General features: G+C 47.8%; 1 protein-coding gene across 3 annotated transcripts in view; it reads right to left on the bottom strand.

The window, feature by feature from the left end:
- Positions 1–1,367: 1,367 nt before the first annotated feature.
- The window catches only part of LOC120395538 (interferon-induced protein with tetratricopeptide repeats 5-like), a 48,387-nt gene continuing 34,967 nt past the window's right edge, over positions 1,368–14,787 (bottom strand). For 2 of the 3 annotated variants that reach the window (XM_039520008.1, XM_039520007.1), the window contains one exon: positions 1,368–3,783. In XM_039520008.1, the coding sequence (XP_039375942.1) occupies positions 2,478–3,783 (1,306 nt within the window). In that variant the 3' untranslated portion in view covers positions 1,368–2,477. Of the gene's footprint in view, positions 3,784–4,743; positions 4,948–14,787 lie in introns of those variants that run through there. The other variant, XM_039520006.1, reaches the window with a different exon arrangement.

Consider the following 14,787-nt stretch of genomic DNA (forward strand, 5'->3'; position numbering starts at 1 on the left):
TGGTGGAAAACCTCCTCAAGGCTTACAAAAGCCTTGGTTGCAACATGTCACTAAAGATACATTTTTTGCACTCTCATCTAGATTTTTTTCCACCGAACTGCGGAGCAGTGAGCGACGAGCACGGCGAGCGATTTCACCAGGACATTGCAACAATGGAGAAACGCTATCAGGGCAAATGGAGCCCATCAATGCTTGCAGACTATTGCTGGACAGTGACAAGAGATGCTCCATTTAATGAATACAAGAGACAAGCCAAGAAGCACCGAGTAGACACTGAATAGGACTAAACTATGTACATAATAGTTTTTTGCCTTTTGTTTCATAATAAATTTTAGTTATATAACCCTTTTGCTGATTTTTAAAGTGTTACATAAACAGGACAGGTGAAATATTATCATGTAAAGCAACCATAAACACATGAAAAGACCTAGGTTTACAATTTATGATTAAAACTCTACTATCTACACAATATACATAGACATAAAATGTAAAAACTTAAATAACTTAGAAACAGTAGCCAATCAGTTGTTTTAATTGTCATATTTGAATTCAGCACATCAAAATACATAATAAATAGCACATTTTATCTCTGAAGCAGATGACTTCTCAAAAATTGTAGACCAGTGTATTTAGTGTCTTATTATCTATCCTTCTCTTAATGATTCCTAACATTCTGTTCGCTGTTTCCACTGTCATTGCACATTGAGTGGATGATTTCAGAAAACTCTCCACAATGACTCCAAGGTCTCTTGAGTGGTAACAGCTAATTTAGACCCCATCATTTTCTGTGTATAGTTGGGGTTATGTTTTCAAATGTGCATTACTTTGTATTTATCAACATTGAATTTCAATTGCCATTTTGTTGCCCAGTCACCCAGTTTTGTGATCTCTCTTTGTAGTTCTTTGCAGTCTGCCTGGTACTTAACTATCATGCGTAATTTTGTATCATCTGCAAATTTTGCCACCTTGCTGCTTAACCCTTTTTCCAGATCATTTAGGAATATGTTGAACAGCACCGGTCCCAGAACAGACCCCTGGGGGACACCACTATTTACCTCTCTCCATTCTGAAAACTGACCATTTATTCCTGCCCTTTGTTTCCTGCCTTTTAACCAGTTACTGATCCAGGAGAGGACCTTCCTCCTTATCCCATGACTGCTTACTTGCTTAAGAGCCTTTGGCGAGGGACCTTGTCAAAGGCTTACTTAAAATCTAAGTACACGTTGACTCTTCTCCAGCAAATCATGTTCATCTACGTGTCTGATAATTCTGTTCTTTACTATAGTTTCAACCAGTTTGCCTAGTACTGAAGTCAGGCTTACCAGTCTGTAATTGCCAGAATCACTTCTGGAGCCTTTTTAAAAAAGAAATAAGTTGGCGTCACATTAACTATCTTCCAGTCACTGGGTACAGAAGCTGATTTAAATGGTAGGTTACAGTCAGATGACAGTTACTAGTCCTGCAATTTCACATTTGAGTTCCTTCAGAACTCTTGGGTGATACCGTCTGGTCCTGGTGACTTATTACTTTTTAGTTTATTGATTTGTTCCAAAACCTCCTGTAATGATACCTCAGTCTGGGACAGTTCATGTTCTGTTAGTGACTGTCATGGTGCTTTACTGTGAGCTCAACAGGTCAGTGGGTTTCTGTGTGTGCTGTTCATCCCAATGCAATCTAGAGGCAGGAGAAGCAATGTTCCAACACAGAGACTGATTTATTTCTGTTTTCTCTGTTACTTATGTTTTTACTTCATTTACAATAAATCAGATCCATGACAAGCTGGGGGAAGTGGTGCCATATAAATGTGAGTCATGGTCAGGGTGAGGTGCAGAAAGCAAAGATGGGAATAATTATATAGACACACTATAGGCACTCACCTGTGCAAATACAAAAACACAACACAAGAAAGTCCACACGTATTTGCTGTGTGGATGTTAGAAGACAGCAGAGCTGGGAGGTAGATTTGCTTAGAGACAAGGATGGTCACACTGTCCCCTCTGAGTAGAAACAGCTGCTCAGTATCAGAAGCTAAACTCTCCTCTGCAGTGATGCTTACAAAACACTTGACAATGGCTGAGTAGGTGGTGGGCTGAGAACACTGTCCATTTTGCTGACCAGTACTGTCTGCCTGTGCTCCCCCGTCTGTCTGCTGATTCCCTCCTGTTGTCTCGTGTCGCAGACTGTAGACTCGTTGAAGCCAGACACACAGGGGTCCTGCTCCATGTCTGGGTATCTAGGCGCTATCACAATACAGGTAGCTAATAATAATTCTAAGAAGCAGCAGCAGCACGTGCTGTGGTCTGAACTATTCAGGGGACCCAGAATCATTTGCAACACAAATGTCATTGTTACACAAGTGGGGAAAGTGACTCACTTCAGAAGGAGGTCTTGGTGTGTCCAGGGAAGGGAAAGGATCCTGCATTGTCTCCACATCTCCAGTCTCCTGCTCTGTTGTTGCCACCAGTGGACTTCCTCCTTTATTCAAGAGAATGACTTTCAGTCTCTTGAATGAAGTCATGAATGGCCTTAGCCTCAGTGATTTGGGAGTGCTGCTGGAATATTTCTGCCAGCTTTTCCAACTTCCTTTTCAGTTGTTGCCTCTCCAGGTAGTTGTCTGGAATGGCGAAACCTGCTTTGTACATCTCAGCTGCCTCCCGCAGTGATCTTTTCTTGTAAAAGAGGAAATTTCCCCAGTGAAGGTAGACTGCCTGCTGACACTTCTTGCTGAGGCTGGGCATTTCACTCATGAGATTGAGATAAATCTCTTCTTGGTAGTGAGGTGTATTTTCCCCATACATTTCAGCTAAAGCCAGCTTTGCAAACACAGAGGCTGGATCTTTCTGCACAGCCTTTTTGAAGGCCTCAATAGCTGCTGCCAATATTTCTTCTCTTCTGCTGGAGTTGTCCCCTCTCAACTGTATCTTGTAGCAATAACCAAGGTCGTAGTGAAGGAGATGATAATTGGGGTTCAGAGCTATTGCTCGCTCTAGAATAGAAATTGATTTTTTTAGGAATTCTGGCTGAAAGAACATGGCTGCATATCTCAGGACCTGAGGGTCCAGGCTATTCTGGACAACATCTTCAATGAGGGCTTTGGCTTGCTGTCTATCCGTCGTCTTAAGGATCTTGGCTAAATACACCTTAGCTTCATAGTTTTGCTGCTGTTCATGGATAATGGCGCCCAACTTCTCTCTGGCTTCATTCCAAGATACAGAATTGTGAGAGTGACTCCATGATGCAAAGGCTGCGATTGCCGATCCAGCAAGAAATTCCCCATTTGCTTCGTCGTCTTTTAATGCCATTTGGAAACACTCTGTGGCTTCTCCGCCATTGCGGAAGCCTGCTGCCAGGAGACACCAGCCTTTCTGTGCATGTATCTCAGGGATCTGAGCTGCATATGGAGAGCGGCTCTTCAGGGAGCTGCAGATCTTTCTAACCTTCTCCAGGAAAAGCTCAACCAAATCATAGTGGGCCAAGTGATAATAGACCCAGGCGTAGTTTCCGTAAATGACCAGGACCTGCCGGGGGAAGTTATCTGGGTGATCTCTTTGCAGAATCTCCTCGGCTTCTCTAAGGCTTTGCAGAGCATCTTCATATTGCCCTTGCAGGTGGCAGAGATAAGCCTGCATGGCAAGGAATGTGGCCTGGTTCTGGTAGTGAGTGTGGGCAATCCTGAGAGCCAGAGTTTGGAGGATGTGAGCTGCATCTACCTTGTCTCTGATTTCAAAGTTCCAGGTGAAGTGGCACTGGAGGGCCTGCAGCTTCTCCTTCAGACGCAGGGGGCTGCAAAGAGAGGGGGAAATGAGACTCCATCTGGGCTGAATGAATTTCCACTGCACGCTACAATCATCCTCACCACCCTGACAGGGAGCGACACTGCCCCCCACCTCCAGTGAGTACCCCCGCTGCAGGTTCCCCCTCCAGCCCCCCGCCACTGTACCCCCCCGCTTCCCTCCCCCTCCCCACCCGGCAGTGTCCTCTTTCTGGGAACAAGCACCGCACTGACCAATAGAACAACCCCCCCCCCCGCGCCTTGCTAGACACACTGACCCCCCCTGCCCTCCCTCCCTCCCTCCAAGCTGCCCCGCTCTCTGGTCTGGGGCCCTGCGTTGGGGGGGGGGAAGGGCGGGGTAACGTGGTCTTAGTCCAGGCTGAGCGTTCACAAGACCCCCCCCCCCTTCTGCAAACACCTGGTTCCCCTCCCTGCAGCCTCCCCTGCGCTGTAGCTACGGGCTCCTGCTGCTGCTGCTGCTGCCTTTTCTCTCTGTATCTCCCGGGGTGGTTCCGTCCCGCTCCCCGGCTGCCCCTTGGCTCCAGCTCCCCGGGGACCGGAGTTAATCCCCCCCCCCGGGTTTTTGCGGAGGGGAGCAGGAGTTAAGGCCAGTGACTAGTCTGGTAACAGCCACAGGGAGAGGGGGCGGGGCGGGGGCGGGGCTCTCTCGCGGCTCCTGGGTTGATGCGGAGTGAAGCCGGAGTGACAGCTGGCCCGAGCGGGGAGTTCTCCGGAAAGTGGCGGCCAGGTGAGCCCGCAGGGTGAGGTGTAAACAGTGACCTGCTCTAGCCCTGTGAGTCACCAGCCTGGAGCGTCAACGGGATGCAAAATGAGCCCAGATTCACCCCGCCCCATAGGTCTAAACGCCGGAGATTCACAGCCCCAGAAATGCGCAGAGGGGGTGGGAAGGTGTCTGGACTGAGCCCTTGCTGGAAATGCCCCCCCCACCCCCGCGACCCCAAAGCTCCTACCTCATTGCGCTCCGCTGAGTCCCCGGCCCAGCCGGGGGGGGGTGACGGCTCCTTTCACTGCACTGGTTTCCTACCCAAGCTGGAGAAGTGCCCGGTTCTGGGGGCCAGAACGGACTGTGTCTGCTGGGACCCGCCTGCCCCTTTATAGCCAGCCTGGGCTGCGAGCCGGGGAGCCCCCCGGGCTGGCTGGGGAACTGCATTGCCACAGAAAGCGAGAGAGAGCCGGAGAAAAGGAAACTGAAACTTAACTTTCACTTCCACTTGTTATCTGCAGCCTGCACTCTGCCTGAACTGCTATCTGCAGCCCCATGGGTGACATGGGACTAGTTACGGGGTGTGTGTGTGTGTGTGTGTGTCTATGCACACACACGTTTGCACATGTACAATCCTGCCTTGGGTTTCCCAGCACACAGATGGGGTCACTCTCCATTATCACACCCCAGTGCGCTCCCTGCTACGCACCCCACAGCTCCACAGCCCCGGGCAGTGAACAGGTCGGCGTGTCCCGGCCTCCGGCCAGCCCTTCCCCGCCACCTTGGGGTGTTCGTGTCGCCCGGGTAGGAACAACCTGCGCTGCCCTGAGCACAGGGGCTGCGGTTGTGTGCAGAGGATGGGCCGATAGCACAGAGGAGCTCTCCCTCGCTCACTCCAAGGTGCTTGCACAGGGCAGTGGGCAGCCCGGCCTTGTGCTACACACGGGGACTGTGCGGCACAGCTGGCAGCCTGCCCCCGCCCCCTGCACGGGGCACTTAGCAGAGGGAAATGACTGGGGCAGGGCAATTAGGAAAATGTGAGCGCTTTGTACCTGCTCCCCCAGGTCTCTTCCTCCTCCTCCTCCTCCTCCCCGAACCCTCCCCCAGCTTTATCCCTGCAGGGGGCAATTTTCATAAGTGCCCCCCTGATTTAGACACCGAGGCCCCATTGGCTGCCAGCGTGATCCATGCTCCTCAATCAAAGAAGGAGAGGTAATTCCCCCTGTGCAGTAACTGGAGATCTTCGAGATGTGTCCCCCTGTGCGTGCCCCACCACCCGCCCTGCTTTCCACTGTTTCGGGGTTCCCGTATGGGACTTTGTGGCGGAGGAGGAACTGAGGGTGGTTTGTCTGTGCAGTGCTATATAGTCTAGTTCGGGGCAGAAGGAGATGGGGGTCAAGGATGCATGAGGGGGTTACATGGAGCATGAACAGGTTACAGAAGAACAGCCATATTGGGTGAGACCAATGGTCCATCCAGCCCAGTATCCTGTCTTCTGATAGCAGCCAATGCCAGGTGCTTCAGAGGGAATGGACAGAACAGGGAATCATCGCAAGGTCCATCCCCTGTCGTCCAGTCCCAGCTTCTGGCAAACAGAGGCAAGTTAGACTCAGAGCTTGGTGTTGCATCCCTGCCCATCCTGGCTAATAGCCCTTGATGGACTTGACCTCCATGAACTTACCTAGTTCTTTCTGGAACCCTGTTATTGTTTTGGCCTCACAACATCCCCTGGCAACCAGTTCCACAGGTTGACTGTACCTTATATAAAGTACTTCCTGATGCCTATTAATTTCATTGGGTGAGCCCTAGTTTTTGTGTTATGTAAAGGACTAAATAACACTTCCTTATTCACTTTCTCCACAGCAGTCAAGATTTTATAGACCTTTTTCATATTCCTCCCTTAGCCATCTCTTTTCCAAGCTGAAAACTCCCAGTTTTTTTAATCTCTCCTCATATGGAAGCTGTTTCATATCCCTAAGCATTGTTGTTGCCCTTATATCTATTTTGAGCTGGGGCAACCAGATCTGCAGGCAGTATTTAAGATGTGGGCGTGCCATGGATTTATATAGAGGCATTATCGTATTTTCTATTTGATCCATCCCTGTCCTAATGGTTCCTAACCTTCTGTCAGCTTTTTTTTGACTGCCATTGCACATTGAGCAGATACTTTCAGAGAAGTATCCACAATGACTCCAAAGTCTTTCTTGAGTGGTAACAGTTAACTTAGAGCCCATCATTTTGTATGTGTAGTTGAGATTATGTTTTCCAATTTGCATGACTTTGCATTTATCAACATTGAATTTCATCTGCCATTTTGTTGCCCAGTCACCCCATTTTGTGAGATTCCTTTGTAACTCTTCTCAGTCAGCTTTGGACTTAACTATCTTGAGTAATTTTGTATCATCTGCAAACTTTACCACATCACTGTTTACCTCTTTTTCCAGATCTTTTATGAATATGCAGAAGAGTACTGGTCCCAGTACTGACCCCTGGGGAAAACAACTATTTGCCTCTCTCCATTCTAAAAACTGACCATTTATTCCTACCATTTGTTTCCTGTCTTTTAATCAGTTATTGATCCATGAGAGGATCTTCCTTCTTATCCCATGACAACTTACTTTGCTTAAGAGCCTTTGGTAAGGGACCTTGTCAAAGGCTTTCTGTCAGATCCCCTGGATCAGCCTTGTCTTTGTTGACCTCCTCCAAGAATTCTAATAGATTGGTGAGGCATGATTTTCCCTTTACAAAACCCATGTTGACTCTTCCCCAAGAAATAGGATGTATTAGCAGGAGTGTTGTAAGCAAGACACAAGAAGTAATTTCTCTGCTCTACTCCACATTGATACAGCTTCAAATGGAGCATTGTGTCCAGTTCTGGGCACCACATTTCAGGAAAGATGTGGACAAATTGGAGAAAGTCCAGAGGAGGTAACAAAAATGATTAAAGGTCTATAAACCATGATATGAAAAACTGGGTTTAATCTGGAGAAGAGAAGACTGAGAGGGGACATTATAACAGTTTTCAAGTACATAAAAGATTGTTGCAAGGAGGAGGGAGAAAAATTGTTCTTGTTAACCTCTGAGGATAGGATAAGAATCAAAGGACTTAAATTGCAGCAAGGGTGATTTAGGTTGGATATTAGAAAAAACTTCCTAACTGTCCATGTGGTTATGCACTGGAATAAATTGCCTAGGGAGTGTGATGGGGCGGTCACCTCTCACTGACAGAAATGGGGTTAAAAGCAGGCCTACAGAGGGTGTGCCGTAGGCAGCCAATTAGAAAGGGGCTGAGAGCAGCAGCCAATCATGGCCCAGCAGGCTCATATAAGAAAGGCTGCAAGGCATAGCAGAATTCAGTAGCTGAACAGAGCTTGAGGGGAGAAGACCAGGCTCTGAGCCGGGCGAAGGAGCGCCAGCACCTGGGATAGAGCAGTGCTGCAAGCAGGGGCCGGGGGAGCTAGAGAGAGCTCCGGGCTGGCTGCTACGGCCTGCAGGCTGAGGACCTGAGATATGGGCAGAAAAGGGTATTGCAGCTGCATGGGAAGTGGCCTTGGGACAATGGACTGCAATTGCCACTGGAGGAGTGGCTGGACAAAGACTGTGGGTCCCCCGGAAGGGGGGAACACAGAGTGTGGAACAGCCAGAGGGCAGTGTCACTGAAGAGGACTCTGCAGTTCTGGGAGTGGCATGGGTCCTGGAACAAAAGTGATGGCGACAAGACACCACCAGAGGAAGGTGCCCTAGTGAGTAGAGCTAATTCCCATGACAGCCAGTAGGAGGCACTAGAGTGGTGAATCCCATCCCGTCACAGGGAGGTTGTGAAATCTCCGTCAAAGAGCAGGTTAGACAATCCCCTGTCAGGGATGACCTAGATAATACTTAGTCCTGCCTTGAGTGCAGGGCACTGAACTAGAAGAACATTCAAGGTCCCTTCCAGTTCTATGATTCTACAAAATCGTTTTCTTCTATATGTGATAATTCCTCATTATAGTTTCAACCACTTTGCCTGGTAGTGAAGTGAGGCTTACCGGACTGTAATTGCCAGGATTGCCTCTGGAGCTTTTTTAGAAATTGGTGCCACAGTAGCTATCCTCCTCTCATCTTGCACAGAGGCTGGTTTAAATGACTGAGGGCCCGTGCCCCGTGGACCCAACCGGCCCCCCGTCTCTCCTCCGTAAGCCAGCTGCACAATCTGCAGCCAGTCCGCTTCCAAACTGCGCCAAGGAAACATCTCTACACGCTCGTGCTCCACACCCTTCACTTCCTCACCCTCGTGTCCTGCCCCGACACAAAGCGGCAGGACCTCCTGCCACCTCTGGAGGGTGAGGAGCCCCGGTGGGCCAGCCTATACTCCACCCTGGTCCCAAGGCCCACCGGGGATATAAGTTAGCCGCTCCTTCATGGGGCTGTGAGCACGGGCGTGTATTTGGCACGGTTCACCCCTGTCCCAGACACCTGCCCCTTCTGCGGCGCGAGGGAGACCCTGGCTCACGTTTACTTAGAGTGCGCCAGGTTGCAGCCCCTATATCGGCTCCTCACGAATATACTGTTGCGTTTCTGGCTGCACTTTTCCCCTCACCTCCTTCTCTATGCACTCCCTATCTGTGGCCCCACAAAGTCACGGGACCTCCTGGTCAACCTCCTCCTAGCCCTGGCTAAAATGGCCATCTACGCGACCAGGGAGAGGAGGTTGGCCAATGGAGACTCCTGTGACTGTGGGGCTTGGTTCCGATCCTCTGTCCGTTCACGTATCCGGGCAGAGTTCCTCTGGGTGGCGTCCACTGGCTCCCTTGACGCCTTCGAGGAGCAGTGGGCGCTGTCCAGGGTTCTCTGCTCGGTGTCCCCATCAGGGTCCTTTCTTTTGACCCTCTGACTGCACTCCTGTCCCTGTTCTTTTATTAGTTTTCCCCCGAACTCAGTTGGGTTTTCTGGTCCTGTAGATCCTCCCCTTAGGCTGGAGGGGGGGATCCTTTAGCAGTGGGTGGGCTTCCGCCCGCCCACTTCCCGGAACCCAATAGATACAGACGTAGGTTTTAGAACTGTACCTTTTAATTTCTGTTTAACTAGCATCCTCATTTTTGTGTAGTTCCCCTTTCTGAAATTAAATGCTCCTGTGTTGGATTTCTTTGGTGGTCCCCTCCCCCCAGAGATGTTAAATGTAATTATTTTATGGATGCTATTACAAAGCAGTTGAGCGATATTCACCTCTTGGACCGGATCCTGTGCTCCATTTAGAACTAAATCAAGCATGTAGAAGCACTCATCCCAGACTCTAGGGAGCTGGGGATAAAAATCTCGGAGCAGAAGGAATTCTGGCCCTTTTATCCTGTGTGGATTCTCAGGGGCAAAGATTCCTAAACACAAGCAAGAGATGCGCAGGACTAACCGGGGTTAGCCCTAATGGACATATCGAGCTGGCATATTTCAGCAGCTCTAGCACCATGTGAATCCTAAGACTGCACCATGTTCTGTGTGTATGGTTATTTGGTCCTGCTAGTGAAGGCAGGGGGCTGGACTCGATGACCTTTCAAGGTCCCTTCCAGTTCTAGGAGATAGGATATCTCCATTCATTTAAATGTAAATTTGTTTTTACCTTGTAAATAATGCTCTTATTTCTTTTTCCTGGTTAATAAATTCTAGTTTACTAGAGAAATGTCTACAAGTGGTGTCTTGGGTGGGAGATCTAAGGTGCAAATTGAGCTGGGTGTCAGTGCCTGGTCCTTTGTGAGTAGGACTAACCTGAATATTTTGTGATCTTTGCTGTAAAGCGACCATGTACCACAGAGCAAGCTTGCCTGGATTGCGAGATAGAGCGGAATGGCCCAGGGGAGTGTCTGTGGCCCCACGGTAAAGCTGCCTAGAGGCTGAGGGGTTCAAACTTGTCACTTGGTTGGTGAAATCGAAGTATAGAATTCCCAGCCAGTTTGGGGTTTGTGCTGTGGGTCTTAAAAGTCTGCCCTAGGCTGGTATTCTCACTCGTGAGCCATCCAGCCGGTGTGACAATAAATACGCTTCCCCGTGGCCCTGGGGAGCCACCTCCGGGCTCCCGTTGTTGGTGTCTCAAGGCCTGAGTGAACCAAAGTTCTTCCATGTTGTGAACTTTAACCAACCTAAAATGCTAACAGCCAGAAAGCAAATATTTGTAATCGCCAGCTCTTTAGCTAGCAGCTGCAGTACAGCTCGAACCAGCAAAAAGCGGTACTGATAAGGGGGAGAAGTGGGGGGAAGTCTGCATGCGTCTGTGTCGTGAAGGCCAGAGATAAACATGCAGACGGGAAAGTTTCTAACAAGCTACAATTTATTGCCTAATGTATCTGCTGCAAGGGAAGGGAGGAAGGGGAAAAAAGGAAAAAACCCAAGGCTAATACAGACAACTTGGAATATAAAAAGGGGAACTTGCTTGTATCGGTGCACTTGATTTGAGATACTGCTTCTCCTGGTGCCTTTTTCGAGATCTCGAATAAACTTGGTTTGCTTCTCCACCCTGGTGTGTTAATTAGTGCGACGCACACCGGGCAACGAACCCCGCTGTTGCCCCCTCGGGCCCTCTGTGCCGGCAACAGTTTTGGTGCCCAACGTGGGGCTCGAGGCTGAAATTTAGCCTTGCCCAGATCCCTCCCGGCGGCCGACGGATTGCGATGACGACCGACGCCCAGCGCGCACCGGTGACTTCATCGGGGGCCTCGGTAGAGACGTGGTTTGATCGACCCCGGAGGGCACAACAATGCAACACACATGGATAGTGGAGAAGCTGTTGCGGGCGACGGTGAGGAACCGGTCCCGTGGATACGGTAGGAACAGTCCAGTGGTGTGGACTTTTGCCCGAGGCTGGGGACGCCCAGTCGTTGTAATTCCCATTAGACGATAGAGCGTCATATAATGGGTCAAGGGCATGGTATGGGGCAGGGACAGAGTACGGCCGGCAGGGCAAGGTGTACGCCCTTAGAATGCATTCTAGCAAATTGGAAGGTGTTTGGTTCGGATCCGATGACTAAGAGTAAACTAAAGAGGTTCTGTACAGTTGACTGGCCTCAGTATCAGCTAGAGAGCCAGGAAAGGTGGCTACCGGAAGGATCACTTAATTACAACACAATCCTTCAATTACTCCTGTTTTGTCAGCGAACGGGTAAATGGAATGAACATCTCTATGCGTATCCGTTTATGGTTTTATGAAATAGTACTGATATTTTGCAGAAGTGACATTTGACTCCGACAGATTCGGTAGTAACTGCTGCTAGTCCCCAAAACCCCCCCACAGTTGTAATGGCAGAATCGGTGTCCCCTTCAGCTCCAACACCCCCACAAGTCATACTGAGAAAAAGGAAGCTACTTTAGTATGCTGACAATAGCTAAATTCTCCCAAGTACCAATTAGACAAATTTAGCACTACAGGAATATGCATAAATTGAACTTGATTAATTATTTTCCCCATCATGGGTGTTGTGATAAGACCACTAACAGGTTCTGGGTTTAATACTGGACAATTTACATCATTTATTTTTGACTGATCAACATCATAGTCAATAACTGGGTCCTGAACTCTAAGTTCAAATGTCATATTTTGGACATATTTTTTGTTTCCTGTTTTGGTTTGAAAGGTAGCTATGATGAGCACCTCATATCGCCCTTGATCCTCATATTCAAGCTTATACAAGGTTAAACTTCCCCCTGTTATCAAATTATTACAGCTAGCTTTATTTTTCCAAGTTCCATAAGCTATACCATGTTTTAGGGAAGTTGAATTTATAAATGTCTTGCAACCACCACCCTTTGAATTCTCATCCAAGGGCCACATCTTTTTCCAGCCACTAGAGGGTAGTGCAGTTACTTTTTCCAATTGATATTCAAAAGTAACATCCTCCCCCCGAATTCCCTTAACCTGTTGAATCGGGTTGTTGACCAGTTCTGGATTAAGTATAATAGTCCGTTCCTTCTTTGTTGGTATGGTCTGTTGCTTGGGCTCAGACAACGGAGTACGATCCGGTCGTCTGGTTTCCTGGGGTTGCAATAGTTCAGTTTCAGACTTAAGATTTTGGCATAGTCCTACCCTTAGAGCAACAATAAGGGTGTAATAAGTCAAAAATGTCAATGTCAATTTCATGGTTGCAAACTGCTGGGCTCCAGTTGTTGCGATTTCGTCTGATCACTTAAGTCCTGAGGAGGAAGTTGCTCCTGTGACCTGGACGATCGATACAGCTTTAACTGGTTAGCATGATAAATCTTGTCTCTATTATGCTTTCCTCCTGTTATTCTGATCTTATATACTGCTGAACTGAGTTTATCAATGATTTGGAAAGGTCCAATCCATCGATTACACAACCCATGTTCTGGTGACTTATATGACAATAACATTACTTGATCTCCTACCTCCCAAGTATTCTCTCTCTGGTTTTTGTCAAAGTAAGCCTTTGCCTTACGTCTGGATTTTCCCAATTTAGCAGCTACCTGCAAGTGAATGTGATTTAAATGTTTTTGCAGATTTTGCAGGTAGGTATCCATTTTTATTCCCTCTAATTGAGTGCCACTAGCTTGCCAAATTAAATGTTCTGGTAATCTCATTGTTCGGCCTGTCATCACTTCAAAAGGTGTTTTATCAGTAGATGCAGCCGGTGTCGCCCTCAATGCCATTAAAATTAAAGGCATGAGGGTGTCCCAGTTACGTCCATTGGCATCAACCAGTTTCCTCAACATCACTTTTATAGTCCGATTGGTTCGTTCCACCATCCCAGATGACTGTGGTCTGTATGGGACGTGTAGTCTCTGCGGGACTCCCATCAATTTAAGACAATCCCTAAAGAACTGTCCTGTAAAATGTGATTCCTGGTCTGATTCTACCTTTGCAGGGATCCCCCAGTGAGAGAAGACTTGTTCTACCAAGACCTTGGCAGTGGCTTTTGCAGTATTGGCTTTAAGAGGAAATGCCTCTATCCACTTTGAGAAAGGATCGATAATCACCAATAGATATTGGTTACCTCTTTGGGTCCTTGGCAAAGGACCTACAAAGTCAATCTGCAAAGCCATCCACGGACCTTCATACACCTGGGATTTTAGTGGCGCATTTCTTTTGGATGGAGTAGGATTAGCTTGAGCACATGCCAGACAATTTTCACAATATTGTTGCACATCCATCCTAAGAAGTGGCCACCACCCTACAGATGCAAGACGTTGGACAGTTTTGTCCACTCCCTGATGTCCTCCTGTAGGAGTGTCATGGACCATGTACATCATTTCCCTTCGTAGGTGAGCTGGAACTACCCACACAGGGAAAGGACCTCCTGTATACATGAGAACTCCATCTACGACTTGTAACTGCTGTTCATGTCGTTTGTACAAAGGGTGTATTGTTAGTGATCCCTCTTTGTCTATTTTGGAAAGCTCTAAAATTACTTTTATTATGTCCTTATCCAATTTTTGCATATCTTTTAGATCTGGTATATTGGGTTGTACCAATTTAGTTGCAGCTATAGGACATTTAGGATTAGGGGTAATAACAGAATACTCCTGATCCTTACCTTCCCAAAATTCTCCTGATTGGGCTCCTTCACGGGCCAATTTATCAGCTTTCTCATTTTCCATAGCATAAGGGTCTAATTTCCAGTGAGCTTTTACTTTTTTTATTTTGATTGGCCGCTCTGAAACAGTAACTATTACTGTTAACCAATGGATATATCTCATCAGTGATGCATACCTAATAGGTGTGCCATCAGAAGATGTAAAACCATTTGTTTCCCAATATGGTAGGAACTCTGTGAGAGAATTGCATACCCATGCAGAGTCTGAAAACAGACAGATATCTTGGTATGTGGTGGTGATGGAGAACTGTACACAGTACTCCAACACACAAGCCACTGCAGCTAATTCTGCATATTGAGCCGAATGTGGAGTGCATGAATATGCCTTTTCCCAAGGCTCTCCTTTCCCCTCAGGGGGAACTGCATAGATTCCGAACCCAGTATAGGGTTTGCCTTGATGGTAATAACTAGAACCATCAACAAAGAATTTATACCTATTAATGGGATCTGTCTCCTGGATTAAAGGTTGAAAGAGCTTTTGTTTTTCCTCCCCCCTTAGATCCAATTGATCGAAGTTGGGACACTTGTGTGGCTCTCCCTGATACAATAGAGCGGTTGGTAACAAGGATGGTGTCCTAATAGGTTTGACTGCGATATCTTTCCCTTGCAGTAATAATGCCCAGTGAGCAAGGCGAGCATTTGAAACTTGCCCATCTTTTACCCTGTTGGACAGTAAAAACTGAAGAGGAGTGTGCGATGAGTGTAATATGATCGGGCAG

Source organism: Mauremys reevesii, linkage group 1 (genome assembly GCF_016161935.1).
Source record: "Mauremys reevesii isolate NIE-2019 linkage group 1, ASM1616193v1, whole genome shotgun sequence".
In the NCBI taxonomy this organism is placed as follows: Eukaryota; Metazoa; Chordata; order Testudines; family Geoemydidae; genus Mauremys; species Mauremys reevesii.